Source organism: Moschus berezovskii, chromosome 28 (genome assembly GCF_049115385.1).
Source record: "Moschus berezovskii isolate FMDL1 chromosome 28, NW_MosBer_1.0, whole genome shotgun sequence".
NCBI classification, from domain to species: Eukaryota; Metazoa; Chordata; class Mammalia; order Artiodactyla; family Moschidae; genus Moschus; species Moschus berezovskii.
Window position 1 is genome coordinate 16,949,280 of NC_142487.1, and position 27,138 is coordinate 16,976,417.

General features: G+C 53.2%; 1 protein-coding gene across 3 annotated transcripts in view; it reads left to right on the plus strand.

Annotated features, from left to right (window-relative positions):
• The window catches only part of CTIF (cap binding complex dependent translation initiation factor), a 324,563-nt gene that overhangs the window by 173,542 nt on the left and 123,883 nt on the right, over positions 1 to 27,138 (plus strand). For all 3 annotated transcript variants that reach the window (XM_055417328.2, XM_055417332.2, XM_055417329.2), the window contains exon 7: positions 333 to 409. In XM_055417328.2, coding sequence (XP_055273303.1) covers positions 333 to 409 — 77 coding nt within the window. The remainder of the gene's footprint in view (positions 1 to 332; positions 410 to 27,138) is intronic.

Below are 27,138 nucleotides of genomic sequence, written 5' to 3' on the forward strand. Positions count from 1 at the left end.
CAATCTGATTCTGTTGCTAATTCTCTGCCACACCTTGTACCCCCTCATTCATCTCTCCTGACCTGAGTGTTCTCATTTGAATGACTGGATTTGACAAAGTCTAGGGACCCCGCTGTTCTTTGGTTCTATGATTCCAGCATCATCACCTGGTGGGAAATGCGTGGACTCAAATATTCTCCATTTTTCAATCTGGGTTTGGCGGTCAGAGCCTAGCCTTTCCAAACTCTCCATTTCGTTTCGTTGTCGTCAATGTTGTAGGTTAGTTCAGACCCGGAAGTTGTTTGCTCTCTTTCAGATTTACTGACGCCCTTCTTCCTCCCCCAACCACGCAGGGCTACCACCCGATGCCCCACGAGGTGGAGATCGCGCACACGAAGAAGCTGTTCCGGAGGAGGAGAAATGACCGAAGGTAGGAGACTCGTGATCGCTAGCTTTGGGTTTTCTTTGCCTCTGCCGGCCCTTGTGTAGCTGCAGTCCTGGCCTGCATTTTGCTTTTCCTGGTCACTAACCGATACGATAAGAGGTGACATGGCTGCAGTGGGGTTGGTTACAGGGTTGGGGGGGCCTTCCTTCTCTTGGGTGGCCCCAGGATTGGATCCCTGCAGGAATCCAGGGCAGGTTTTGCAGCTGAGGAAGAGAAAAGCTCTCTGCACTGATCGGGCAGCCACAGTAGCAGTCCTCGGGGCACTGTGACCTGCCGGCGTGTGTTTTGACACATGGCCTCCAGGAGGCTCTGGAGCTCACAGTTCTAGGACTCTGTCTCTCCTCCGCCCCGTCCCTGGCCTGTGCTGGGCCGGGCTATGACAGCGACAGACAGATCAGCAGTTGCACATGCTGCTTCTCTCCAATGCCCTGGGATGTGTCAAGGGGAGTGCTCTCGTAAACTAAGGCAGAAATTGGGATCGCCCCTGGGATGCAGAGAACTGGGAGGACAGCAAGGGGCCAAAAAAAGCGCCTGGGGAAGCTCTGGATAGGAGCAAACAGCTGAGGCTGGCATCTGGGCGGCTGAAACTTTGTTTCCTGAAAGGCTCTCCAACAAGGAAAGATCTTCAGAGTGCATTTCGAATGGAGAAGTTGAGCTGCAGAACATTTCTCTCGTGTGTAGCCACTTGTGCAAAAGCAGGGTTAGAGTATTTTTTGTTTGTTTGAACGTGCATAAATGATTTCTGGATGAAAATGAGGGAGGGAGGGAGACAAAAAGGGAAGGGAGGGAGGGAGGGAGGAGGGGGCAAGGCTCCGCTTGAAGAGTTAACGGCGAGGTTCTCCTCTGCAGGGGATTTCTTCTTAGATAAAGGCGGTTGCTTGGGATTTTACCTTTTCTGAACAGAGACTGTTCTCACAGAGCCAAGAAACAGCCCAGCCAGCTTGCTCACAGAGCTAAAAATGCCTCTTCTTGTGCAGCTTCTTGGAGGCAAGGGCTGCCCAAGGTCCCTGATTCCCCCCCACCCCTCGCCCTACACACACACTCACACACACACACTCACACGGGCCTTGAACAAGGGGTGCTGGGTGGTGGCCACAGCTCGGGGTGGATGGAGGTCCAGTCCCCAGGAATGTCATCAGCTGGTGGATTTAGTGGAATGAAAACATTCCCAGAGGACGGTGAGTGTTCAGCCAGCTGGGAGGCAGGCAGTCCGGGCTTAGAACACAGACCCACCAGGCACTTCGTGTAGTGGCATCAAAAGGGAAAACAGAGCAGGGAGCTTGGACCCGGCCTGCTCCCAGCCTGACCAGAGTCCGGTCATTGCTCTCTGTGTGCTGCCTTTTTGCTGTGCAGCTAATTCCTGGTCTCTGGGTTCCCCTCAGGGGGAAGAGGTCGGGAGCACCCCCAAAGGAGGAGTGGGGCTCACGTGGGGACTGAGGAGGTGTCAGGAAGGGCAGAGGCTCCGTGTCGTTCCTCCCTGCCCCCTGGTCCCCAGAATATGTGTGGAGCTTCAGGGAGTCCCCGAGCTTCCGCAGGAGAAGTCACCCCCTGGGCCCAGGCAGGGGCGGGCTGCTGTCCGCGTCCATGTCCGCCACACCTCCTCTCAGGGGCCAGGTCACCCCTCTCAGCCCGAGCCCCTGGACAGTACAGGCCTCCAGGAAGCAGCAGCGTGGCCCAGGAACGTAGGAAGGGGAGCGTGACATACAGGCAGCGGGAAGCCGGCCTTCTGCTGAGCCGCGCGCGTGTTAACAAATGCCCGGTGAGGTCAGCACACCTCGCAAAGGATGTGGACCCGGGACAGGGTCCAAGGCAAGGCAATAAAGATGATTAAAGGGATGGAAAGTATGTCCTGTGAGGAGAGGCTCCCAGGCCGGGGCCGAGGCTGCAGGGAAAGAACGTTCATGCCAGTAAACTCTTGAAAGATTTATACCCAGCGCTGAGGAGAGGCCGCCCCACCTCTCCCGGGCTCTGAACCGGAGGAAATCAGCTGAAGTGAAAGGAGAGAGTGTTCCTCTGGACCACAGACAGGCTCAAGGAACAAACATCCTGACCATCAGGGGCTCAGACTCTGCCATTCAGGGCGGCAGACGCGCGCGAAGCCCATGCTGTGCGCCAGGCGGGGCCCCATCTGTATTCGCAATCTGGAATATGGTGCAGCACAACGGCCTCCCCAGGCGGTGGGGACTTTCAGGAGAAGAGCAAGCAGCCAGACAGTTTTGGGACCTCACTGTCCGAAAGCAGGCAGCCAGCACCAGGGGCCTTCTGATCCCTTCTTGGTGGAGTGCATGATTCTGATGTTTGAGGGACGGCTGCAGAATATCATCTGGTCAACCCTAATCTTCCAACTGTTGATGGATAGTCGAGGCCTTGCTGAGCCCCAAACCTGTATACTTGACCTTGATGGTTAGCACTCTTGTAGGTTAACCTTCCTGGTCGTTGGTCATCAGCCACACCAAGAGAGGCTTGAGTTCCTTGGGTGGCAGAGCGGGGGTTGACTGGAATCAGGTTTAGTGGCCAAAGACACAGCCACCACCTGCCTGTGTCAGGCCTCTGATCTCTCCTCTTTTGCTGCAAGGGAGAGAAGGCGCGGTTTCCCCTTTTTAACAGATGGAATTACTGAGGCCAGGGACACTAGCCAAGGTTGTTTAGCTAGGAAGCGGCTGAGCTGAACTCACCTGTGCTAGCAGCGCTTCTCAGCCCGTTTGACGCCACGGCCTCCAGTGGACCTGTGATCTAGAAAAGGCCAAGAGCAGGGAGCTGGTGGAGGCGGAGCTGGGGTGGGGTGGTGGTGGCGGCTGCAGTGTCACATGAAGGGAGGTGGTCAGCTCCATCCCCTGCTGTCTCTGAGGCTCTACAGGGCTGTGTGGGCTCCCATCTGACTGAAGAGTAGCTGGGCTTGGTGTCTGAGAACTGCAATCACCTGGCAGCCAGGCGGATTGCGGATCCTGGGGGCTCTGTCTTTCACCCCGAAGCCTGAAACAGGAATTTCTAAACTGGGCACTAGAGCCCTAACCCTAACAGAAGTCTAGATCGTATCCGAGTTCCCCGTGGCTCCTTGAGGTCTCGAGTGGGCCCTGGCTGCTTTCATTCTCCAGTTGTTCAAGCCTGAGGCACATGCCCTGAAATTAGATGTGGGACATGAATGCCACCTCTTCTGCTTGCGACCTCCGTGATTTTGGCAAATTACTTAATATCTTGAAAACTTTATCTCTTCTGTAAAATGGGTTCACTCATTGGGAAGCTTAACCAAGCTCATCCTTGTAAGGTCTGAGCGCCAGCCCACTCTTCAGATCAGGGGGGGATCCAAGGTGCTCAGAAAACACCGTAAGGTGGGAGTGGACTGCAGATGTCTGCCAAGCCGGGGGGTGGGGGGCCTGGGGAAACAAGAGGGGCTGTCCCAAACCCCCCCGGGTGCCCGGTGTGCTTGTGAGCCCAGGGATAGTTCCTTGCACGCCCTTCGGGGCACCCGGGATCAGTTGTTTCTCTTCTCGGAATCCACTTTGAGAGCTCTGCCCTCACTGTCAGGGGGGTAGGGAAGGGGGCCCCAAGGAGCAGCCATCTGCAGACTCTGCGCCCACGTTCTGTGCGTGGCTTCGAGGGCCTCGGTGTCTGAAACTGACTCGTGGGCGTCTTTTCCTCATTTTGCAGAAGGAAAAGGTTAAGCTCATGAACGGTTCAAAGGTTTTCTCCTTTAAAAATGTTCTCAAAACACGGGCAACTGGTAACCGCTTGTTTATTTTGGGGAACGAGTTAAAGATGTTTGCCGATTTCAGACAGAATTACGTGTCTCACGATATGAATGTGCCAAGTGAGTGTTTCGTGCGTTCCTGAAAGAGCAGCCTGCCTCCGGGTGCTGTGTCCGCACTGGGGCCAGACACCCGCCGGTAGAAGCAGGGGCCACAGAAGCTCGTGTCCTGGGGACTCTTTACCCTCAGGCTGCAGAGTGGCGGGGAGGGGGCGAGCACTGGAGGGCCGAGTCCTGGCCATGCCACTGATCCTCTGCTGGTGTTGACCTTGAGTGAGATCTCACCTCCAAGGGGATTTCCTTCATCCCCCCCCCCAACTCCCACACCTACTCCTTCTGAAGAAATGGGTATCTGAGGCCAAGGATGAAGATCATGGCCTGTGTTCCCGGGGAAGCGGGGTCTGGGATGAAGATGAGCTGGCAGGATTCTGACTCAGGAGTGCCCTTAGGGTCCCAGAAAGAAGGGGAGCGGATTGGGCAAGAGGGGTCGGTGAGCTGCAGTGCCATCTGGGTGGGGAGTTCTGATTCTACGAGGAGTCCCGAAATTGGAGTGACACTCTGTAGAGTTGTCCCCAGATGAAGAAAACAGGCAGGTCTTTGTATCCCTGTGTCTGCTCTAGTCATTGGATAAGGACGGCCTTGACCTTGAACCGGCAGCTCTCCGCCCATTTTTGTAGGGCTGACCGCTGAGGATTGTCTATCACGGCACATCCAGCAGCCCGGGGTGCGTGCGTTGTTCTTGAACCCAGCCCTGGGCTCACATCACAGCCAGCACCACGGGGAAGCACTCTTGAACTCTCCAGCCGGGATTGATGGAGCAGCGCTCCGGGCTCCAGTCTGTGCGCGGGAGAAACCAGACCAGAGCCCAGCTGTAACCCCTGCTCTCAAGGGCCTGAGGCAGAGCTTGCACAGCGGGTACCTGAAGCCACCAGCATGTGGCCCATGAGTATGTGGTATCCCCGTATTCCTCGAGGAGGTTCCAAGAAAGGGGCCAGCGGGGGTAATTACAGGATGCTTCCTGGAGGAGGTGGGCATTAAACTAGCCTTCAGTCGCAAGGAGGACTTGAAAGGGAGATGGGAGGCCATTAAGGTGAGGGGACTGTGAAGACCTTAGTGAAACAGGTGTCGGAGCAGGGATTCCCACCGCCCTGGAAGCCACCCTCACAAAGCTCCCTGGAAACGGAGCCAGGTGGGGTGGAGCCATAGCAGCCTCTACCCACGATTGAGAAGGAAAAGAACTCCTGGCTTTGGACAGGGCCCAGCTCAGACCATCAGAAGTCTCAGTACCCCCAGGCGCCAGAGCCGGCCTCCCAGCAGTGAGAGCAGGGCAGCTAATGGAGGCATTAGCGGTCCCTCGCGCGATGCCCGTGCAGCCAGGGAGACAGGAGAGCCTTTCTTCAAATTAATTTGTTTCATTAAGTGAAGTCTCAGAATGGTTCATTTATTCCACGTGCAAAGCGGATTTGAAAAAGAGGAAAGAACGGCAGAGTCGTCCCAAGCTGGTATCAGATGCTCTGCTGGACAGGAAGCGGGAGGGAAGCTGTCCCACGTCAGACTCCACGTCTCTCGGGTCCCCAGATGGTGCAGCAGGGTGAGCAGAGCCCCCAGCCCCTCTTGCTGCCTCTGTCCTGTGACTGACCATGACTGCGGCGTGGGGGATCCTCCCACAATCAATTTCAGTCTCATCCATCCCCTCTTCCTCTGCCACCACGTGCCCAGACCTCCCTGGGGGCCAGGCTCTTTCCCCCAGGGACGGCATTCGTGTCAGCCATCAGATGTGATTTTGTAAGCTCTCTGTGACATCATCTAGGTCACTGATAAAAATAAACAGGACATCTGGAATTGATGGCAATGGGTGTGCAACTTGGGGAAGATACTGAAAATCCTGGATTATGTATTCCAAAGGGGGGATTCGGTGGTATGTGAATTATATCTCCACTTTTTAAAAGTTTTTTAATGGGTAAGGGAGGTCCCGGGGTGGAGCGATGGGGCAAGCCTCTGTAAACCCTCCCTGAATCTTGTTTGTAGTGTATCAGAGTAGTGTGTGTATGTGTGTGAGTTGCTCAGTCGTGTCCAACTCTCTGCAACCCCATGGACTATAGCTCTCCAGGCTCCTCTGTCCATGAAATTCTCCAGGCAAGAATACTGGAGTGGGTTGCCATTCCCTTCTCCAGGGGATCTTCCTGACCCAGGGTTTGAACATGGGTCTTCTGCATTGCAGGCAGATTCTTTACCATCTGAGCCACCAGGGAAATCAGACTGTCAGAGTAGTAACCCTTTCAAAAAAGGACGTAGATTTGGCCTGGCCTTACGGCTTAGCTTGTGCTTCTTCCAGCCCAGCGTTCCTCATGATGTACTCTGCATATAAGTTAAATAAGCAGGGTGACAATATACAGCCTTGACACACTCCTTTTCCTATTTGGAACCAGTCTGTTGTTCCATGTACAGTTCTGACTGTTGCTTCCTGACCTGCATACAGGTTTCTCAAGAGGCAGGTCAGGTGGTCTTGTATTCCCATCTCTTTCAGAATTCTCCACAGTTTACTGTGATCCACACAGTCAAAGGCTTTGGCATAGTCAATGAAGCAGAAAGAGATGCTCTTCTGGAACTCTCTTGCTTTCTCCATGATCCAGCGGATGTTGGCAATTTGATCTCTGGTGCCTCTGCCTTTTCTAAAACCTGCTTGAACATCTGGGAGTTCATGGTTCACATATTGCTGAAGCCTGGCTTGGAGAATTTTGAGCATCACTTTGCTAGCGTGTGAGATGAGTGCAATTGTGCGGTAGTTTGAGCATTCTTTGGCATTCCCTTTCTTTGGGATTGGGATGAAGACTGACCTTTTCCAGTCCTGTGGCCACTGCTGAGTTTTCCAAATTTGCTGGCATATTGAGTGCAGCACTTTCACAGCATCATCTTTCAAGATTTGAAATAGCTCAACTGGAATTCCATCACCACCACTAGCTTTGTTCGTAGTGATGCTTTCTAAGGCCCACTTGACTTCACATTCCAAGATGTCTGGCTCTAGGTCAGTGATCACGTTATCGTGACTAGTCAAGGCTATGGTTTTTCCCGTGGTCATGTATGGATGTGAGAGTTGGACTGTGAAGAAAGCTGTTTGCCGAAGAATTGATGCTTTTGAACTGTGGTGTTGGAGAAGACTCTTGAGAGTCCCTTGTACCGCAAGGAGATCCAACCAGTCCATTCTAAGGGAGATCGATTCTGGGTGTTCATTGGAAGGACTGATGCTAAAGCTGAAACTGCAATACTTTGGCCACCTCATGCGAAGAGTTGCCTCACTGGAAAAGACTCTGATGCTGGGAAAGGTTGGGGGCGGGAGGAGGAGGGGACGACTGAGGATGAGATGGCTGGATGGCATCACCAACTCTGTGGACATGAGTTTGAGTGAACTCCGGGAGTTGGTGATGGACAGGGAGGCCTGGCGTGCTGTGATTCATGGGGTCGCGAAGAGTCGGACACGACTGAGTGACTGAACTGAACTGAACTGAACTACGGCTTAGCTAGTAAAGAATCCGCCTGCAATGCGGGAGACCTGGGTTCGATCCCTGGGTTGGGAAGATCCCCTGGAGAAGGGAAAGGATACCCACTCCAGTATCCTGGCCTGGAGAATTCCATGGACTGTATGGTCCATGGGGTAACAAAGAGTTGGACACGACTGGGTGACTTTCACTCACTAACTTGCTCTATGGGACTCTGTGCTAGCTATTAATGATTACACCTTTTCTTCTGGATCATCTGTTTGGGAATCTCTTTGGGAGAGATGGTATCTATGTTTTTCTGATTTTTAAAACTGGAACTCTGTACGTCTAGCTGCAGACTCTTAATTGTTCCTGACATGTGGTCAGGGGCCCTTTATGACCTCCCATGGAGAGCTCTCTTTTTCTGGACCATATAGCTCCCTCCCTTGGGCAAGAGGATGAACATTCAGTGTACCTGTCTCTCTCCCCGACGATTTCCTCCGAGGCCCTCAGCGTCTTGCTGAGGATGCTCTAGCTGGATCTATCTTCCCTGATCCAGCATGTGTTCTCTGACAGAAGGCAAACCTTTCTCTTAGCAACCCCCTTAATTTTACATCATCGTCTCCATCAGCAGCCTCGTGCTTGCCTCCTCCTTTTCACTCTAAATACAAAAGTTTAATTTTAGAGTTGTCATTAACGCTGGTTAAGCCCACTGCCGACACGCTCTGATGGCTCTTCCCCACCCTCTGATGCCCTCGCTGCTTGTGGGAGATTCCTCATTCCCTTCAGGAACCCACGCCGCCCTCCTCCTCCTCACGCTTGGTTCCCAGCCGGGAGTCTGAGGGATGCCAGCGCTGCCTTTAAAACCCGAGCTCACCGTTGTTTTCTGGAGCTTACCTTTCCCTTCAGCCCCTCACCTCTCCTGCAGCTGTGGACTCCTTCATCTACGAAGATGACTGAGCCCCAGATCTTGCCCATCAAGAACTGATCAGAAATCCATCCAGTTCAGAGTCCTGAATCCGTCCATCAGCTCACTCACAGGGGTCATTAAGGTAGCCCAGACAGTAAAGCATCTGCCTACCATGCGGGAGACCTGGGTTCAATCCCTGGGTCGGGAAGATCTCCTGGAGAAGGAAATGGCAACCCACTCCAGTATTCTTGCCTGGAAAATCCCATGGATGGAGGAGCCTGGTGGGCTATAGTCCATAGGGTTGCAAAGAGCAACTTCACTCACTTGGGAAGTTCAGTCAGTCCTCAATACTCGAGGATTCTATATTTGCTAATTTGCCTCCTTGTTGAAAGTTCCTCATTTGTGATTGAGTCAATACAGTGCTTTCACAGTCATTCATGGACACGCCCAGAGCCCAGAGCTGTAAAACACTCAAGTCACCTGCGCGTTCCCAGGTGAGGCTGAACCCGAAGACCTCTGTCTTCTTGCTCCAGCTCTGCCATTGTAAACAAGTGTCCTTTCCGAGACCCACTGAGCGTTAACTTTCACATTGATGTGCTTTTGTTGGCGGGTTTGCCATTTAAAGTGATGCCCGAGCATAGTACTGCAAGTGCCGTCTAGTGTCTCAGAGCCGGGAGGCCATTGTGTTCCTTTTGGAGAAAGTATGTTTGTCAGATGAGCTTCCTTCTGGGCACAGCGATAGTGCTGTTGGTGGTGAGTTCAATGTTAGTGACTCAACAATATATAGTGAATAAGGTGTCTTTAAACCAAAACACATAAAGCAGGGCTATGAATTGATCAGTTGGAAAAAAGCATTGTGACCGGAGGCTTGCAGGAACCTAACCTTGTCTTTCTCCTGGGAGCAGTGGTTCAGTAGTCGGTAGTTTGGTGTGCTCAGTTTAGTAATACAATGTAATAGCGTTAACTACCATGCGTGATGAAAATGGACTGTACTAGCAAAGAGTCGGACATGACCAAGTGACTTAACACTTTGACTTTCACTTAGGAAGTGTATATTTTACTTACATTTTGAAGTACAACATCATTTAAAAAATAGAACATTAACTTTGAAGTGCCTCGGTATCTTTAGGAGAAGGCAGTGGCAACCCACTCCAATACTCTTGCCTGGAAAATCTGTTGGACAGAGGAGCCTGGTAGGCTGCAGTGCATGGGGTCACGAAGAGTCAGACACGACTAAAGCGACTTGGTAGTAAGTAGTAGCCCTTTAAAACAGTGGGAGAGGGACTTACCTGATGGTCTAGTGGTTACCACTTCACCTTTCAAGGCAGGGGGTGCGAGTTCAATGCCCGGTTGGTGAGCTAGGATGCCCCCTGCCTTGTGGCCAGGAAATCAAAAACAGAAGCAATGCTGTCACAGATTCAATAGACTGTTAAAACGGTATGCATCAAAAAACAAAAAAAAACAAAAAAGCCTGGAGAGATGCTATAGACAAGGGACTGTGTTGTGAGTGATGGGGTTTTAGGCCGAGTAGCTTATCCCGTCCGTGGGGTGGTAGCAGAGATGGGGGGAGGGCAGGGAGTGGGAGCCACTCCCTCCACGGCTGTCACCTGGCTTGGGTCTCGCTGAGCGGCCACTGCTTCATTTGCCCATCCTGGGCTGACACGGTCCCCCAAGCCCTCCAGACCGCCGAGCCCTGAAGTGGCCATCGTTGTCACCCTGTCCTCAGGAGCCCAGGGGACAGCGAGACGGATTACGCTCCCATTGCCTACAGTTTGTCTTTATATCACAGCGAGGAAATTGCCCTCATTAGGTCCCTGCTAAAGATAGATAAGAAAGTGGGACAGGCAAGCCCCCACCTGGCAGGCAGCCCTGTCAGATTCTAGGCAAAATGAGTCAGATAGGAATTATTTTTAGGCTCCTGCTCCTCCTCCCCTACGCCCACCCCCAAGCTCTCTGGGAAAGAAGAGCAGCTCATTTCATGAAGCCAGATGTCCAGGTCTGTGTTTGATTGAACGGGGGCCTGGTTTACACCGGGAGAAGACCCGGGCCTTTGTATAGACCACGATGGCCAGATGATCACCCTTTGGACGATGCTGGTCTCTCTCAGGCTGCCAAGAGGGCCCCAAGGGCTGGCTTACGACTCGCCCTTTCCTGTCCCTCTTTCCTGGCGCGTGCTCTGTGCTCAGAACCTGCCCTCAGCATCACACTTTGTAGGAGAATAAGCCCATCCCTGGGGTACTTCTCCCCAGGAAGGACCAGCGAGTCTTTGGGCCCAGGACCCATGTCTGTGCATGGCCATCTTGTGCATTTTGGCAGAGCTCCCGGTGCCAGGCCTGCTGCCCTCCGGTCTGGGCCCACTGCTGGGGAGCTGAGCACTGCTCCTTTTTCCATCTAGTAGGATTCATCCAGACCCCTTAAACCCTAGAGGACAAAAAAGGGAGACCTGGGGGCAAGGAGGCTGATGAAGAGGAGGCAAGGGCATGTGCCTAGAGGCTTAGAGAGCAGAAGGGATGCTGACGAGGACAGTGGCCGTCTAGAGATAAATGCCCAGGACAGAGCGTAGAGCGGACGCCAGGAGCCAGCCACCTGAGTTGGTTTAATTACAGCTCCTTGGAGGTCTCGGTCTCCCTTTTTTGAAATGCTGGATATTTGGGGTTGGCTTCCAAATGTTAACCCCAACCCTCTCTCCCTTGCTAGCATGGAGGGACACAGGCAACTCCTTCCGCCCCAAGTGCCCAGGTGTCTGGCGCCAAGTCTTCACAGCCTTCACCCAGGGCAGCCGGCGTGGTGGGTATGAGGGCCTTGGTCAGGCTCACTTGGCTTCTGGACAAGTTCGTCCCTCGCCAGCCAGGGGATCTGAGGCGATAAGGATCCTCGCCAAACTCGTTCTTCTTCTTGCCCCCAAAGACACTGACTGTAGCCTGCAATTGGGGGCTACACGAGAGACCCCAGCCCCATGCCGGCTCCAAGTACTGAGGCATGAGTCCCCTCCTTCCTGACATTTGCTCCTGGGACCCCTCCATCCTGGACCATGTGCAGGGAAGGAGGGAAGATCGGGCCAGCAGTTGTGGAGTCTGGGTTTCCATCTTTGTGTGGCCCAAGGCACTTCTCTTATACTTTTGGAGCTAAAAATTTCAAATGTATTGGGGAGAGTCCAGGGTTAAAGATGACAAAGAATGCTTCCCAGGAATATTCCTTTCCTTCGCTATGGGCTGGAAAGACAGAGACACTCTAGAGGCCAGCTGGGGCTTTCAATACAAATAACTCGCTCCCCTTTTATCTTTAACCCAGCTCATTCAGGGTCTCCAGAAAGTTCCAGAAATCTGGGCCATGTCTGACGCTCCTGTGTACATTTTGGGGGACCAAATTTGGTCTAGGTCTGTACGCTGGGCACCCAGCCATGCCTGGTTGAACCTGCATAGTCCCAGCATTCCGGCTACCCGAGATGGAACACTTCCTGGGACCATCTTACCCCTAGAGTGGGGTCTGCAACCCCTTGGTTTAGGCAAGCCTGGCCCACCCCGAGTCCTGCCTGGAAGTCGCTCAGCGATTTAACAGGCATGGTGTTCGGGACATGCTAAACTCTTTGCAAATATCTACTGTATAATCTTCCCTACAACCCTAGGAAGGAGATAACTGGTTTTATTTCCATTTTATAGATGAGGAAAGTAACTTCCACAGAGAAGAGGAGTAACTCCCCCAAAGAGAGAGCGGGGAAGTTGCTGAGCCAGGCTGCAAACTCAAGCAGCCTGGCTCAGAGGCTGGACCCCTAACCAGTTATCTGCTGAAGAATTCTCTCCCCTGGATCCCTCACCACCTCCAACATCCACCCCCTGACTAAAGCCCCTGATTAAAGCCCCTGATTAACTCTGTGTCGGGGCAGTAAAGGCAGCTTGGGGGCCCCTGTTTTCAAAAGGCCTGAGGAATGGGGGTCTCGAACATCATTCAAAGAAATGAACAAATGGTGAGGTTTCAGCCAAGACCCACCACACAAGGTTGCCCGCCCTCTGCCCTCTGCGCCCTGCCCCAGGTTAGTCACGCCTGTAGTTCCCTCCCCTGGTCCAGATGATTCATACGTGGGCCGATTTAGGAAGTTCCTTTAATAGCCCAGAGACGTCCCAGGTTGTGGGGGCCCCACCTGCTGAGAGGCTGAAGGAAGCGTGCTGTGAGTTCCAGAACAGTGAGCAGTTCTCAGGGGAGGGCAGTCTGGGATGAGGGGAGGGCTTCCTCTGGCCACCAAGCCCCCCCCAGTCCCAGGAGGACAGGCCAGGCCAAGAGGGTGCCCTTCACTCCCCAAGGCTCCCAGCAGGGACGGGAGCACAGGTTTTAAAAATACCAAGGAGCCTTCCTGCCTGGGTCAGCATTTACCCTGAGCTCCAAGAGTTATTTCTGAGTCTTCCCAGTAATTTAATTTTAGCCATTTATTCCAATGCGTGTGTTTTTGGGGGAAGCCAAGGTGGCCTCTATTATGGTTTGGAGTATTTTTGGGAGGTCCTGGTTTCCAGAAGTGATGCAGGGGTTCAATTAGGCAAGACATCAGCGAACAGAATTAAAATAACTCCAGAAGACAGGCCCGCAGGTCCCTGGAGGTGATGCTGTGCTGAGCTCCCCTGGCGGGGGGGAGATTAAGACCACGGTGTCCCTGGCATGCCCAGTCGTCATCACTGAGGTGGCAGCTTGTGTCATTGTCGCCAGCTCTCCCAGCACCTGCAGGCATCTCGGTGCCCTTCAGAATGCAGAGCTGATGGAGCTGCCAGTTCTTTCTAACTTGGCCTGGACACGCAGCCCGGGCACCAGCAGCAGACAAGCCCACATCCATGGCGAGTTCTATAGCTCCAGCTCGGAGGTGGACAGGTGGCCTCACCAGTGCCTTAGGGGGAGCTGAAAACTTCCAGTCATTAGTGCACCGACACTGCAAGGTTTGCGGAGGAATTATTCCAGAGGAATTATTGAACCGTGGTCAAGCAGACCTTCAGTTCCCCACCCGCCCAGCACCAGCCGTGCCTGACCACCCCCTCCCCTAGTTCCCCCTTCCCCCCAAGACAGGCCTGGCCCACCTCCCACCACCCCTTTCTTGCCTTCTCCTAAAGAGCCGTCCCCACTCACTGCATTTCCCGGCCTGTCTGCTCTCAGTTCCCCGAAGCGTCCCCAGCCTGCCCCCAGTGGCTCTCTCCACCTGGGCCCTTCCTCACCTGCCTTGCTAGCTCCTTCTCACGTGGCACCCACTTGTCACTATTCAAGCTCTTTTTCATCCTGCCTTGATCCTCTTCCCTGACCTTCCCCACGAGTTGCTGGCATTCATTAGGCCCCTCCCCGCAAGGACTGAAAGAGCTCTTCCCTGCCACACCCAATGTCCCTGGCCCACCTGGCGCGCAGGTGCAGCAGCTGAGGGATTCAGGGATGGGGCGGGCACAGTGGGGAGTATGCAGGACGCTCACTGGTGGGCGGGAGGCCAACCCTGTCACCTCCCCCAGTGAGCACCCGAGCCAGCTTTATCCGTCACTCACCCCCCCTCGGGAATATGCTGCCCTTGAGTTGTCTTCAGACGCCTCTTTTCAGCTTAAGGGGAGGATTCTGTGGACAAAGGATCCTGTTTTAGGCTTTCTGTTTGTTGAGGTTGACACTGAACTTGGGAAAGACATGTGTCGACCCAAGGATGAGAAATGTTTTTAGGAAGAAGGGGGGAAAAAAAAAACTCTATGGGGCTGTGTGCATGTTTGGCCCGGCGTCCTGAGTGGCCGCAGCAGACTGGCTCCTTGCGTCAGAGAGCAGATGGTCACCCTGAGCAGGAAACCTGGTGCCTCTGAACCGTGGGCCACAGCCGTGGCTCAGACAGGCTGGGCAGGGAGCGGGGTGGCACAGGGAAGGGGGCAGGTTTCTGACTTGGCCCTGATGATCCAGAAGGTTGGCACACACTCGGTCAGGAGTAGGGGATGGGGGAGGTAATCATTAGGACCTCTCTAAGTGGGACCCACGGGGTCCAGCTCCCTCCCGAGGATCCGCCCACCTCACCGTCCAGTTTCTGTCCCGGCCACCCTTTCCTGGCCAAAGCTCTGTGCTCATTGCTCTGCCCACAGTTGGGAAACCCTCTCTCTCCTCGCCCACCTCCTGCTACTCTCCAGCCGCTCCTCGTGTACCTGCATGTACCACTCTTGCATTTCATCTGATGAGTGGAGGTGCCAGGAATCAGTCCAGCCTTAACCCAGGGCGGATCACTTTGCATTTCATGCGAGCCTTCAGTGATGACCCAGAGTTGAGAGTGACCTCGTGCTGAGAGCTTGAGACACACTGAAAACCCGGTCGAGGCTGAAAGTGGGTAGGGAGGATACGTGTGTGTGTGCGTGTGTGCTAAGCCGCTTCTGTCGTGTCTGACTCTTTGCAACCCTATGGACTAGAGCCCGCCAGCTCCTGTGCCCATGGGATTCTCCAGGCAAGAATATTGGAGTGGGTTGCCATTCCTTTCTTCAGGAGATCTTTCCAACCCAGGGATCAAACCTGGGTCTCCTGCATTAGTAGGTAGATTCTTTATTGTCTGAGCCACCAGGGAAGCCCACAGGGAGGGTGCATGGGTTGTTATTTTTTGAGGGTGGAAATTTTAGCTCCTAGAAGGTTGAAATTATGCCACTTGAAGCAAACATCCTTTTTGCCTCGATGTTCATTTTCTGGGAGTCACATAATATGAGCCAGTGTAGAACCCAAGTTCCAGACAAGTGTGTAGGTGGCCCCTTGGGTGTGCTGACTTGTCTAGACTTGGTTCGGGCCTCGTTGCTAGACGTGGAGCCTCTGGGGCATGACTTGACCTGAGGCTTGTGTCTCATCTAAAAAATAGTATCATGCTCTGAACGCCGGTAAAATATCAAGGACTTCTCAGACGTGAGGGCTGACTGCCTGTATGTGGAATACACACATCTGTGTTTATAGCTGTGTCTGTGTGACTGCTTTAGGGACCTCTGCCAGTTATCATTTCCAGTGATTGTTTGCTGGAAATGGAGCTTGGCCTGCATGTTTGTATTGGTTATCCATTGCTGCATAACAAATTATTCCAAAACATAGAACTTCACACAGCAAATATTTACTATCTCACGCAGTTTCCAAGGGTCAGAACCCAGGCCATTTAACTGGGTGCTCCTGGCGCAGGATCTCTCTTGAGACTGCGGTCAAGCTGTTGGCAGGGACTGTGATCATCGGAAGACTTGGTTCAGATGGGACTGGAAGATCCACTTCCAAGCTCCCTGACGTGGCTGTTGGCAGGCCTTAGTTCCTCACTGGCGGTTGGCCGGAGGCTTCATTTCCTTGCAATGTGGGCCTCTCCGTGGGGTGCTCGTGACAGAATGAGCAGGGCTGCAGAGAGAGGATGTCCTGTCTTTTGTAACCTAACCTCAGAAGAGACATGCCATCCCTTCTGCTATTCTGCTGGTCCCATAGACTAACCCTTGTACGGTGTCAGAAGGGACTACAGAGGGTGTGCATGCCACCGGGTGGGGACCACTGGGGGCCGTCTTTACCTGATTCTAGTTTTCCTGTGGCGTTGTTTTTTTGTTTTTGTTTTTTCAATTTTTTTTCTCCTGTTTTAAATGATCTAGTAAAATGCACCAATAGCTTTCAATGAGTTGAGGTGTTTTGTTTTCTCTTTTCTGATTCAACCTCAAGTCTTTCCAAGAATGCCTTCCTTGTCCTGTCCTCCCCTCTACACCCCTCTGCCCATGGCTCTGCTCTCCAGTGGAGCATGTGTTGGAAAGTTTCCTCCCTGGGGAAAGTTGTTGTTGGCCACGCCATGAGTCATGTAGGATCTTAGTCTCCTGGCCGGGATTCGAACCCCTGCGTTGGAAGCATGAAGCCTTAACCACTGGACTGCCAGGAAAGTCCCTGAGGAAACTTTTAAACCAGAGGATGAATTTATCTCAGCTTTGGGACCTACCTGTTGTGCAGGGGTGCAGCAGGTAGTTCCAGGAAAAGGAAACTTTCCAAGATACACACACCTTCTCTCTCTCTCACTCACACATACACTTATTTTCCCCTAAACTCTTTAATATCAATGATTATAAAAGATTGGGCTTTAACTGGAAGCATATTGAAATACTAGAGTCTGTCCGTTTCCAAGGGTCAAGAACCCAGGGGCGGTTTAACTGGGTGCTTCTGACTCAGATATCTCTTGAGATTGCTCTCAGGCTGTTGGCAGGGATTCACTCTGACAGGGGAGGCTTCCTTGGGTAGGAAAAACAAGAATACAAATATTAACAGTGCAAATAAAGGTATCTTATACAGCCTTTCTCACAGCATCTCTGCAGAAGGCTTGGGGGGCAGATAAGACAAATGCCCCCCAATATAAGAGCAATGTAGGTGAGACTCAAGAAAGGCCATGTGATTTGCTCAAGACTTCGCAAAACTGACGGTGGTTCCAGACATCAGAATGTCCAGACTCTATGCCTTGGGGTTTGAGGATGTTGGCCATAAATAGGGGGACATGTGCTTCTTTTTCACCCACTCCAGGATAAATGGTGATCTGGAGAGAGAAAAGCATTTAGGCTTCGAGGGCCATGTGGTCTCTGTCATAACTGCCCCACCCTGATTCCACATTGCAGGGCAGAAGCGGCCACTGAACGAGAGGGATTGTGGTTCAACAAAACTTTATCCACAAAAATAGGTGGGGGCTGGACTCAGCCCATAGGCACAGTTTTCGCATCCCTGATCTAGACGATCACAGGAACACCAAGGAGAAGGGAATGGCTGCCTGCACCTTACCCCGAGGAGACCGAGGTGGAGCCGGGTGATGTCACCTCCCTGCCTGTGCTCTCACGGGACTCTTGGGCAGATCCATGCTGTATGACCAACCGCAGTCTTCATCGCCTGTCCCTCCATCCTGCCTGGGATGGCGTGTCTACCCAGGGTCGCCCCGGGACAGAGGTAACAGGAAAACCAGAGGAGAGGCCCTGGTGGGGGGCGGGGGGAGCACCAGGCTGTCCTTCCCCACCTGTCCCCAACGTGGTCTGGTTCTTGAAGACAGTACCATGCTTCTCAGGGAAGCGGGTCTTAGGGCTGGTGGGCTGCAGGCTTGAGCTTGAGCTCCAGTGCTTGAGCTCTGGTTGGCTAAGCCTCAGAGGCCGTGTTGGCCAAAAGCCCCGGGGATGTATTTTGACGTAGAGGCTGCAGAAGGCCCTGGTGAAGGCTGCTGTGGGAGACGTCAGAGTTCGAGGAACCTGGAAGTAGCTACTCTAAGGAGCAGAACTTGGAAGTCTGTAGGAAGAGTGGTGTCCCCTGCCTCACTGAAGCTATCAAGGCAGGACTGGAGAAGGCAGAAGCTGGAAGGGAAAACGGGCCAGCAGGGCAGGGCACAGACAGGACAGGCCTTGCCTTGGAGACAGAGCTGGTGAGCCCAGACCCTGCGCTACGTGGGGCTCTGCCTGCCATGGGGCAGCCACCGCCTGGAGCTGACACCACAGCCCGGAGCACCTTCAGCCTCGGAGGGTCTCTTGTTCTTGGTGAGTGGTCTTTGAGCAGCCCCTCTGGAAACAAGGCTTCCCATTTACCCTCTCATGGTCCTCAGATCACAACCTCTCCTGCAGCCAACGTGGCCCAGCAAGCAGAGCATACACCAGTCTGGAGTGTAGACAAAAGTGGGTGCTGACTAATGTGAGCAGCAGCCTGGGGGCTTTATTCGCCTTGTGTCTGCAGTAGAGGCATGGTGTGTTCTCTGGAAATATTGGATCTACTTGTTAATCATATTAATAATCATAATATGAAATGTATGGGATTTTGAGAGGCCCTAGGACCTTGTTGTCTGAACTTGCATGAGTACCTGCTTCCTTTGGGCTTCCCTGGTAGCTCAGCTGGTAAAGAATCTACCTGCAATGCAGGAGACCCTGGTTTCATTCCTGGGTCGGGCAGATCCCCTGGAGAAGGGAAAGGCTACCCACTCCAGTATTCTGGCCTGGAGAATTCCATGGACAAAGGAGCCTGGCAGGCTACAATCCATGGGGTCGCACAGAGTTGGACACAACTGAGCGACTTTCACTTTTCCATTGGATTTAAAATTTTTGTTCCCTGTGATCCCTTCCCAATCGTAGCTGCCCTGGGAGAGGCACTATCTGGATTCTCCTGGACGCTGTCCTGGGACTGACTTGTGTGAGTTACAGATAGGGGAGCGGGGCAGAGAGGATGCATGGGGTCGGGGAGGGGGGAGTGGACTTGAAGGCCCAGCTGGTCACCTGACGATCGTGCCTTAGCCCTGCCTGCCTCGCTGGGGGAGTCGTGGGCTAATATTTCTATTCAATCTTTAACCCCCCGCCCCGAGCCTGAGGAGTTGAAGTGGGACTAGCTGGGCTCTTTGCCACCCCTGCTCTCCTGGGGAACCCCCCTCCCCCGCTGAGCGCTGGACCAGGGGAGGGGCTCTCTGGGGACTGACTGCCGTGCCCAGGCCCCAGGGAGCCTCCTGCAGTCGGGAGGAATACCAGGGACACAGAGTGCCTGGCGGGGGCTCTGGTCCCCATCAGCCCCGCTGCCAGGGCTGGGGTGTACCAGCTCCCATGGAGTGCTTCTGGGGGCGTGTTTAGACCCAGAATGTCACGGGGGTCTGCTCTGACCTGTCCCACCATAGAGCAGCGGGAGTGTTGAGAGGGAAGAAAGTTCCCTGTCCATCCCAGGTTTTTCATCCTGAAAGAGCATCATTGTGAAAGAAGACGGCTTGCCCCCATCTCCTTCGGGCCATGCCTGAGGGGACAACCGCCCCCCCAGCCCCCCGCCGCACCAGCCCTGCTTGGCTTCCGTCAGGCTTTCTAGCCCACCTTGGGGTGCTCACCCTAACCCTCTCTTCCCACCACCTGTCTCCCAGAAATCCCACCAAACCCATCTTTCTCCAAGTCTCTCAGGACTGGTTCTCAGAGGGAAGCTCTTCCATGGTAAAGGCCCATCTTTCCATCCTAAAAGTCCTCCGGGCGTCTTTATTCTGATCAATGTGGTAGCAGTTTGGGGTCCAGAGAAGGGGGTGTTTGGAGACATAGCTGGCCTTCTCCCCCTGAGGCAGGGTTAACGCTTGACAAGGCCATGAGGGATGCTGGATTCTTCAGACTCCGCTGAGCCCTTGTGTGAGCTGTGGCTCAGACCCAAGATGAGAACCCCCAGTAGGGGGAGGGCCCAGGCTGAAGCCTCACTCCCTCCCTTGGGGGCAGGAAAGGGGGGACCTTCAAGGCTGCCCCTTCCAGCAGTGCCTGCCCACCAAAAATAGGTCAGGGCTGCCCCCTCCCCCCCGCTCCCTCAAGCATTGCTGTGGTCAGAGAGATGATGTCAGGTTAGCTATATTAAAATCGCTCCCATCTCAGGATTCCTTGGGATTTGTTTGCATCCTGTTTATCACCGGGCAGCCTTCTGGGGCGAGAGGGCCATTTCCCTTCAGAGGCTGAAGCACCGTGTAGTACTGGCCTCTTCTGCCTCTTGGTACCCTCGTGGCGGGAGCCACCAGCCCAGCCCCGGTACAGACAGGGGAGTGAGGTGGACGCAGGGCTTTGGTCAGGGAGGGAGGGTCTCCTGAGGGCTTCTCGAAGGCCTCTGTCTGTGCCAGGCCTTCCAGGAGCTCATAGTCTAGCTGGAGAGAGAAGGTTACTGAACAGTTCACACTGAATTAACAGTTTTGTGTACGTGTCATGTGTGTGTTATACGCTTTGTGTGTGTATACACACCTTTCCGGGCTTCCCGGGTGGCTCAGTGGGTAAAGAATCTGCCTGCCAATGTGGGAGACCTGGGTTTGATCCCTGAATGGGGTAGAGACGGCATAGCAACCCACTCCAGTATTCTTGCCTGGAGACTCCCATGGACAGAGGAGCCTGGCACAGACGGGCTGCAGTCACAAAGAGTAGGACACGACTGAAATGAGTGAACATACGCACATGTATGTTCCCGTGTGTGTATGTGTGTGTGTGTGATAATACAATGCCAGACCACAGGCCCTGGGACTTCAGAGAAAAGAAAGATTTCTGGGGTTTAGAGTAACCAAGAAGCCTTCCTGGAGGAGGTGGAGAGTGGTCTGTGTTCTCCATGGGCCTGACAGAGGGCAGGGGCCGCGCCTTCCTGGCGAGTGACCGAGCAGAGGCAGAGGTCCCGAGGTGGCGTCAGGGACAATGCGCAGGCCGGCCTGACTGCAGAGGAGACCGCCGGGAGGCTGGGGAGAGAGGCGTGTGAGGAGGACCCTCTGTGGAGGTGTGAGAAGCCAGCCAAGAGCTGGGACCCAGCGCACAAGCTTCCGACACCTCTCTCAACACCCTATATGCCGACGTCCGGGATGGGAGAGGGCATCCCTGGAGGAGCTGCCACGCCGAGGCTTGGGGTGGGGAGGCCCCTCACTTGTGGAGGGTAGAGAGGGGAGGAAAGTGGGTGTCAGAGAGAAGGAAATGAGCTTGGAAGCTGGAGGGAAGGTGAGGTATGAGGGCAGGCTCCCTGAACAGAATCTGTATCTCCGAGGCAGCCTCAGCCTTTCGTTTTGAGTCCAGAGCCCACTTCTCATCCTTTTAGGCTGGAGTCTGTGGAACGCTTGTGGGTGATGGAGTTCCCCACATCAGGACAGGTGATCAGAATTTACAACATCCTGCATCCCAGGGGCGCTTAGGCTGGGGACAAGGCATCCTTTGCACCTGCTGTCCTTTCTGGACCTGGGCTCCTGGACCAGGCAAAGATAGCAAACTCCCCGACAGCCTTGGGGAGGGGAGGATGGAAGGCTCTGCTGGGCTGGTCTTGATTCCACGTTTTGGAGAAGCGGAGGAGTCGGACAGGGCCCACCCGGGTGGTCTGGTGGCTGGGATGGCCTCATTCCTGGGAAGGGTTTCCACGAAGCCTTTTCCCCAGCTTCTCCGTAGCAGCAATTGTTCCTTCCTGGAGTGTTGGTGAAAACCCGCAATTACCGAGCCGCCCCTGGGTGGGAGTGTTCAGACCTCCTCCTCTTCTTCCAAGATACACTGAGTCAGGCCCCAGTCAGTGCAGAAAGCGGAGTCCTCCCCACCGCGGGGGCTGTGGGCAGTGAGCTGTGATGAAGTATCGTGCGTCTGGGATTAGAAAGGTGCGGGGCGGCACAGGGGGGCATGCGGAGGGCTTGGGTGGGTGCCTGTGCCTCCCCCCAGCTCTGAAACCGCTCATCCGCCTGCTCCGGGTCCGCTCAGGGCTTGACTCAGACGATCCCACAAAGTCCCCGGAGTCTGGGCCGCCATCTGCCTCCAGCTGCAGCGAACGGAAGTCCGAGCTGCGGACGGAAGCTTGGCGGAGGACTTGGGGCTGGAATACGTGATGCGTGGTTTAGTGGAACGCTCCACCCGGGCTGCTCTTGGGGATGGCCCAGAGTTTTGCTCTTTCTTGTTCTTCCAGTGATTTTTTTTCTTCTTGGCATATTTATTTCCTGGCCTCTTGCCTTTACTTGTGTGAGTTTTGTTTGAGGGTTTGGGGAAAGAAGGAAAAACATATAGAATGGGTGGCTCCAGGTTTGAAATTTTCTCCATGGAAGAGAGAATAAAAGCAGTTGGAAAGTTCATGCACTGGGAGCTCCCCGACCTGTTCCATCGTGGCCAGTTAACACGCGTGCCACCCCTACCCCCCACCCCTGGCTCTAGGAGGCCCTCCTGGGGAAAGTAATCTTGGTCCAGGCAGTGATACAGAAGTCTCCTGTTGGGACAGGCCAGCCTCCAGGCTCAGCCTCCTTATCCCCGAGGGAGCGGTCAGCCCTCTGCCATCCTGATCATTTGCCTGGTCACCTGCTGCTCCTCCCTGCTGACGTCTGTGAACTCCTTAGAACTGTACCTGCTTCCCTGGCTGCTCCCTGCTGGCCCCCTATTTGCATGTGCACACCCACCTCCTGCTCACAGCCCCGTCTCCAGGACCACCAAGTGGCTCCACGTCTCCCACGGTGCTTTGCCTCTGCAGAGAATCCAGTGATGGGCACTGAGGCTGTTGCATAATGAAACAGCTTTATCATCTTCTCCTAAGAAGGAGTTGTTTGCTTGCATGGTGTGCCAGGAACAGGTTTGGCTCAGCTTCCTTTACCTGGTCCCTGTATCAACCTGTAAAGCCCATAGAGATCCTCTTATCCAGGGTCCTCATTTTGCAGCAAGAGGGAGACTCCCTGAGGTCAAACACTTGACTCGGGCAGAGCTGAACTGTAAGTTTGCTCTTTAACTCCCGCCCTGATGCTTCTAGCATTTGGAAGCCCCTGCCCTGCCTGTCACCAAGAACCAGGGAGTTCTAGAAGTTCAGAACAGGAGGAAACCCCAAAATAACTCATCCTCATAAGCTGCTGCACATGAAATTCTAAGGAATATTTGCCCCTTATTCAGAGTAGTGGTGCTTGCTAGAAAGCAGAATTGTGCCACCTTGGTACAGACGATTTTTTAAGTAAATAAGTTAAAATAGTAATAAAAAAAAAAAAACCAGCCCTAAAAGTGAAAAGCAGAGAGAAATAGATGACTTTAAATAATATTAATTGGAAAAAGTGTATGTAATATGTTACTTTTCTCCCTGGAAGGCGAATATAAATGTATGTTCACATTTACTTATATTAAAGAAAATGAATGGATAGAATCAATGTGTGCATGTGTATGTGCCAAGTTGCAAAAAAAGAAAAGCAAATAAAAAATATTACATATTAAAACACACATGCATACCTGTGGGGGAAAGTCCATATCAGTAATCAGAAAATAAAACTGGATTAAAATCACCTATTAAAAAACATTCTCAGATTAGGTAGAAAGAAAAAAATCCCAGCAACTACTGTTATGTGCGCTGTGCTAAGTCGCTTCAGTAGTGTCCGACTCTTTGTGACCCCATGGACTGTAACCCGCCAGGCTCCTCTGTCCATGGGGATTCTCCAGGCAAGAATACTGGAGTGGGTTGTGATACCCTCCTCTAGGGGATCTTCCCGACCCAGGGTCTCTTACGTCTCCTGCATTGTCAAGTGGGTTCTTTACCACTAGCACCACCTGGGAAGCCCCATTTCACATAGAGTAAGGACAAAAATCCCTTCCATAGTCTACAAGGACCCAGGTGATCTGGTTCCCATCACCTCTGACCTCATCATCTACTCCCCCCTCCCCGGCCCCCAGTCTCTGCACTCCAGCTGCACTGGCCTTCTCAGGGCCCTTGAGCACACCAGTAAGCTCCTACCACAGGGCCTTTGCACTTGCCGTCCCCTTTACCTGACTGCTCTGCCTGTGTTCAGGTATTTGCACGGCTCCTTCCTCAAGTATTGGTACTATCAAAGTGAGATCAGTCCTAACAGTTCTTTCTAAAAATACAAACACTCACAGGTGAAGGACAGTAAGAAGTACAAACTTCCAACTATACTGTCACAGGGATGCAATGTACAGCATAGGGAGTATCGTCAATAATATGGGAATAACTTTATGTGTTGACAGATGTAACTAGACTTATCATGGTGATCATTTCATAGTGTATATCGAGTCACTGTGTTGTGTGTCAGAAATTAATATAAGGTTGTAAGTCGATTATCATCGTTGTTCAGCTGCTCCGTCTTATTCGACTCTTTGCGACCCCATGACCTGCAGCACACCAGGCCTCCCTGCTCTTCCCTATCTTCCAGAGTTTGCTCAAACTCACGTCATTGAGTCAGTGGTGCCATCCAACCATCTCATCCTCTGTCACCCCCTTCTCCTCTTGCCCGCACTCTTTCCTAGCATCAGGGTTTTTTTCCAGTGAGTCAGCTCTTTGCATCAAGTGGCCAAAATATTGGAGCTTCAGCTTCAGCATCAGTCCTTCCAATGAATATTCCGGGTTGATTTCCTTTAAGACTGGACTGGTTTGATTTCCTTGCTGTCCAAGGGACTCTCAAGAGTCTTCTCCAGGACCACAGTTTGAAAGCATCAGTTCGAAAGTCAATTGTACTTCAGTTTGCATACTTAGCTTTTGTTGCACCGGGTCTCCGTTGCCTCGCTCGGGCTTTCTCTAGTTGTGGTGAGTGGGGGCCACGTCCTTCCAGCGCGCAGGCTTCTCCCTGCGGTGGCTTGTCCTGTTGTGCAGTGTGGGCTCTAGGCGCCAGGCCTTCAGCAGTTGCAGCGCGTGGGCTCAGTAGCTGTGACACACGGGCTTAGTTGCTCCAGGAATCAAACCTGTGTCCTCTGTATCGGAACACAGATTCCTATCCACTGTACCACCAGCAAAGTCCTGTGCTTCAATTTTTAAAAAATTTCTAGATAAAAGTGCAGCCTCTCCCACAGGTATCCCACCGCACAGCCAGCACTTCCAGTCCCCTTTCCTGGCTTCACAGTCTCTGTAGAACTGAACGCCCTCTGATATTCTGTTTGACGCATTTATTGCTTATCATCTGTATCTCCTCATTAGAGAGAGGATCCACAAGGGCTTTTTGATCGGTGCTCCCAGTCATACCCCCAGGGTCTACAGTAGTGCCTGCAGATAGTAGAACTCTGGGTGTTTACTGAGTAAATGATGCAAGGATGCAGCCCTGGGCTAGGTTACTTCACTTGCTTCTTCTTGGGTCCTTTCAGCAACTTTGTTACGTTGCTGCCAGCTCGCTGGAGTGCCTCCTCACCACAGGGCTCGCTGCCACAGCCCAGGAGTTAGTCCATTAATCACTGCAGGGAGAGTGTGAATGCCCCCTGCCTCCCCAAGCCCTGCCCTGTACCGTAGCTTTGCCCTCCTCACCCTTGGCCACATCCCTTCCCCTCCTGACCAGATTTCGCGCCTGAAAGGAGTGAGCTTGCTGGGCCGGGCTGAGACACCACCACCCCTACCTTCCCCTCACCCGCCCGCAGGGCCATACTCGGCCCAGGAAGGGCACAGAGAACCAGCTAAAGGCTGCTGGGACCACGGCCCCAAGAGAGTCCTCCAAAACTGCCCTCCTCTTCCCCCCCCAATGTCAGAAACCACTTCCCCACAGCCCCACAGTAAAAACCTAGCCGTCTGTGTCTAGTGGAGTCTGACTCCTCCTGGAGTGAGGCTGGCAGGGGCTGTCTGCCCACCAGGAGTGAGCTGTGGACGGAGGCCGCAAACACACTGAGCTTACCATCAACTCCGGGCAAGATTCCAGGGACAGACAGCACTCACCGCAGGCTGGGTGACCAGAGCATCTCCTCGAGGGGTGGGCTCTAGTGCCAACATCTAAGAGAGGATATTTGGAGGCAGAGACAGGGGGAGCAGCTGTTCCAGCAGGGGATGGCATGGACGCCCTCGGGGCGCAGTGGCGCAGGGGTGGGAAAGACGATGCAGGTGAGAGCACTGCGCTCAGGCCCCCAGCAGATTTTCAGGTCTCCCAGGGGCCTGCTGGAGAATCCCAGCCCTTCTGAACGTGCCGCCCAGAAGGTGCAAACCTGAGGTTGTGTGGAGGAGGCCAGGTTTGCAAGGAACCTGGGAATGTCAGAGGAAGTGTCTCCGGGCTCACACGCGGGACAGGAGCACTGTGCCCGGAGTCCTGACTGGTCATGGCTGCTGTTTCTGAGTAAAGCTATGACAGTGGACGTGGGAGTTCCCCGCTGAGCCCTCACTTTGTCAGGCATGGGCCAATTACTGCTCATTTAACCCCCAGAACCATAGGCAATACCCATTTCATGATCATTTCCCCATTTAGCAAGTGGGAAACTGAGGCAGGGACTTAAGAAGAGCCTTGCCCAAAGCACACAGCAAGGAGGTGACAGGACCCTGACTTGAGCCCAGGCCTGGTTGGCCACAAAGTTGGGCTCTTACCCCCATTCCAGGGGTCTGTCATCACCTTCGGAAGCTCACAGTGTGAGACCCTGCCCGTGGGTATGGACTGAGCCCCAGCTTAACACAGGCGAGGGGGGCCCACCCAAGGCCCAGTCCCTTGGCCAGTCCTCTCATCAGCCTGGAGAGCCGCTCTGGCGGTCTTGAGCTTTACTCAGTTTGAAAAGATTTTTATTCTTAGTCAAATATTTAATTTTTACCCATAATGGACAGTTGGTTAAGGGCAGGAAGCATTAAAGAACACCGATATTAAAAGGCTGGTTCCTGAGGAACAGGCGTATGGTCATGACTCTGCACGTTTGTCTCCGCCTGGGTCCGGGAGCTCTGCACGTCTGGTCGGAGTCCTGAAGACCCCGAGCCTGGCCGGCATCCCACTCCACTCACCAGAGTCAAGACCCTCCCTGCTCACGCCCTGCTATTTGGACAAAGTGATTGCAAGCCCTTCCTGAAAATTCTCACGTCTCGTCATTTGGAAACAAAGCAAGAAAATTACAAAAACAAACCAGTTGATTTTTATTAAACAAACATACAATTTAAGAATTCCAAACAGTGGGCCACGAAATCAGCTTTTGGTTTTTTGTTTCTTTCTCTGCCTTATTTAGTCAGTTGTTAGCCTCCATGTGAGCATGTTATATAGTGCCAAAGCCTCAGTGACACAGTAATATGTCATTTTGAAATTTCTTTGTAGAAAGTTATGCTTTTGCTTTCGTGACTTATTTACAATAAATGAAAGAGAAAGCATCACTTGGTAAGTGGGGGAAGGTTAAATATTGCCTTTGATCAAAGATGTTATTAAAAGATCATATTGAATATGAACTTTCAGTATTCACTCCCCATATTAATCTGAAAGCTATGTTTTACACCGAAAATAACAAAACAT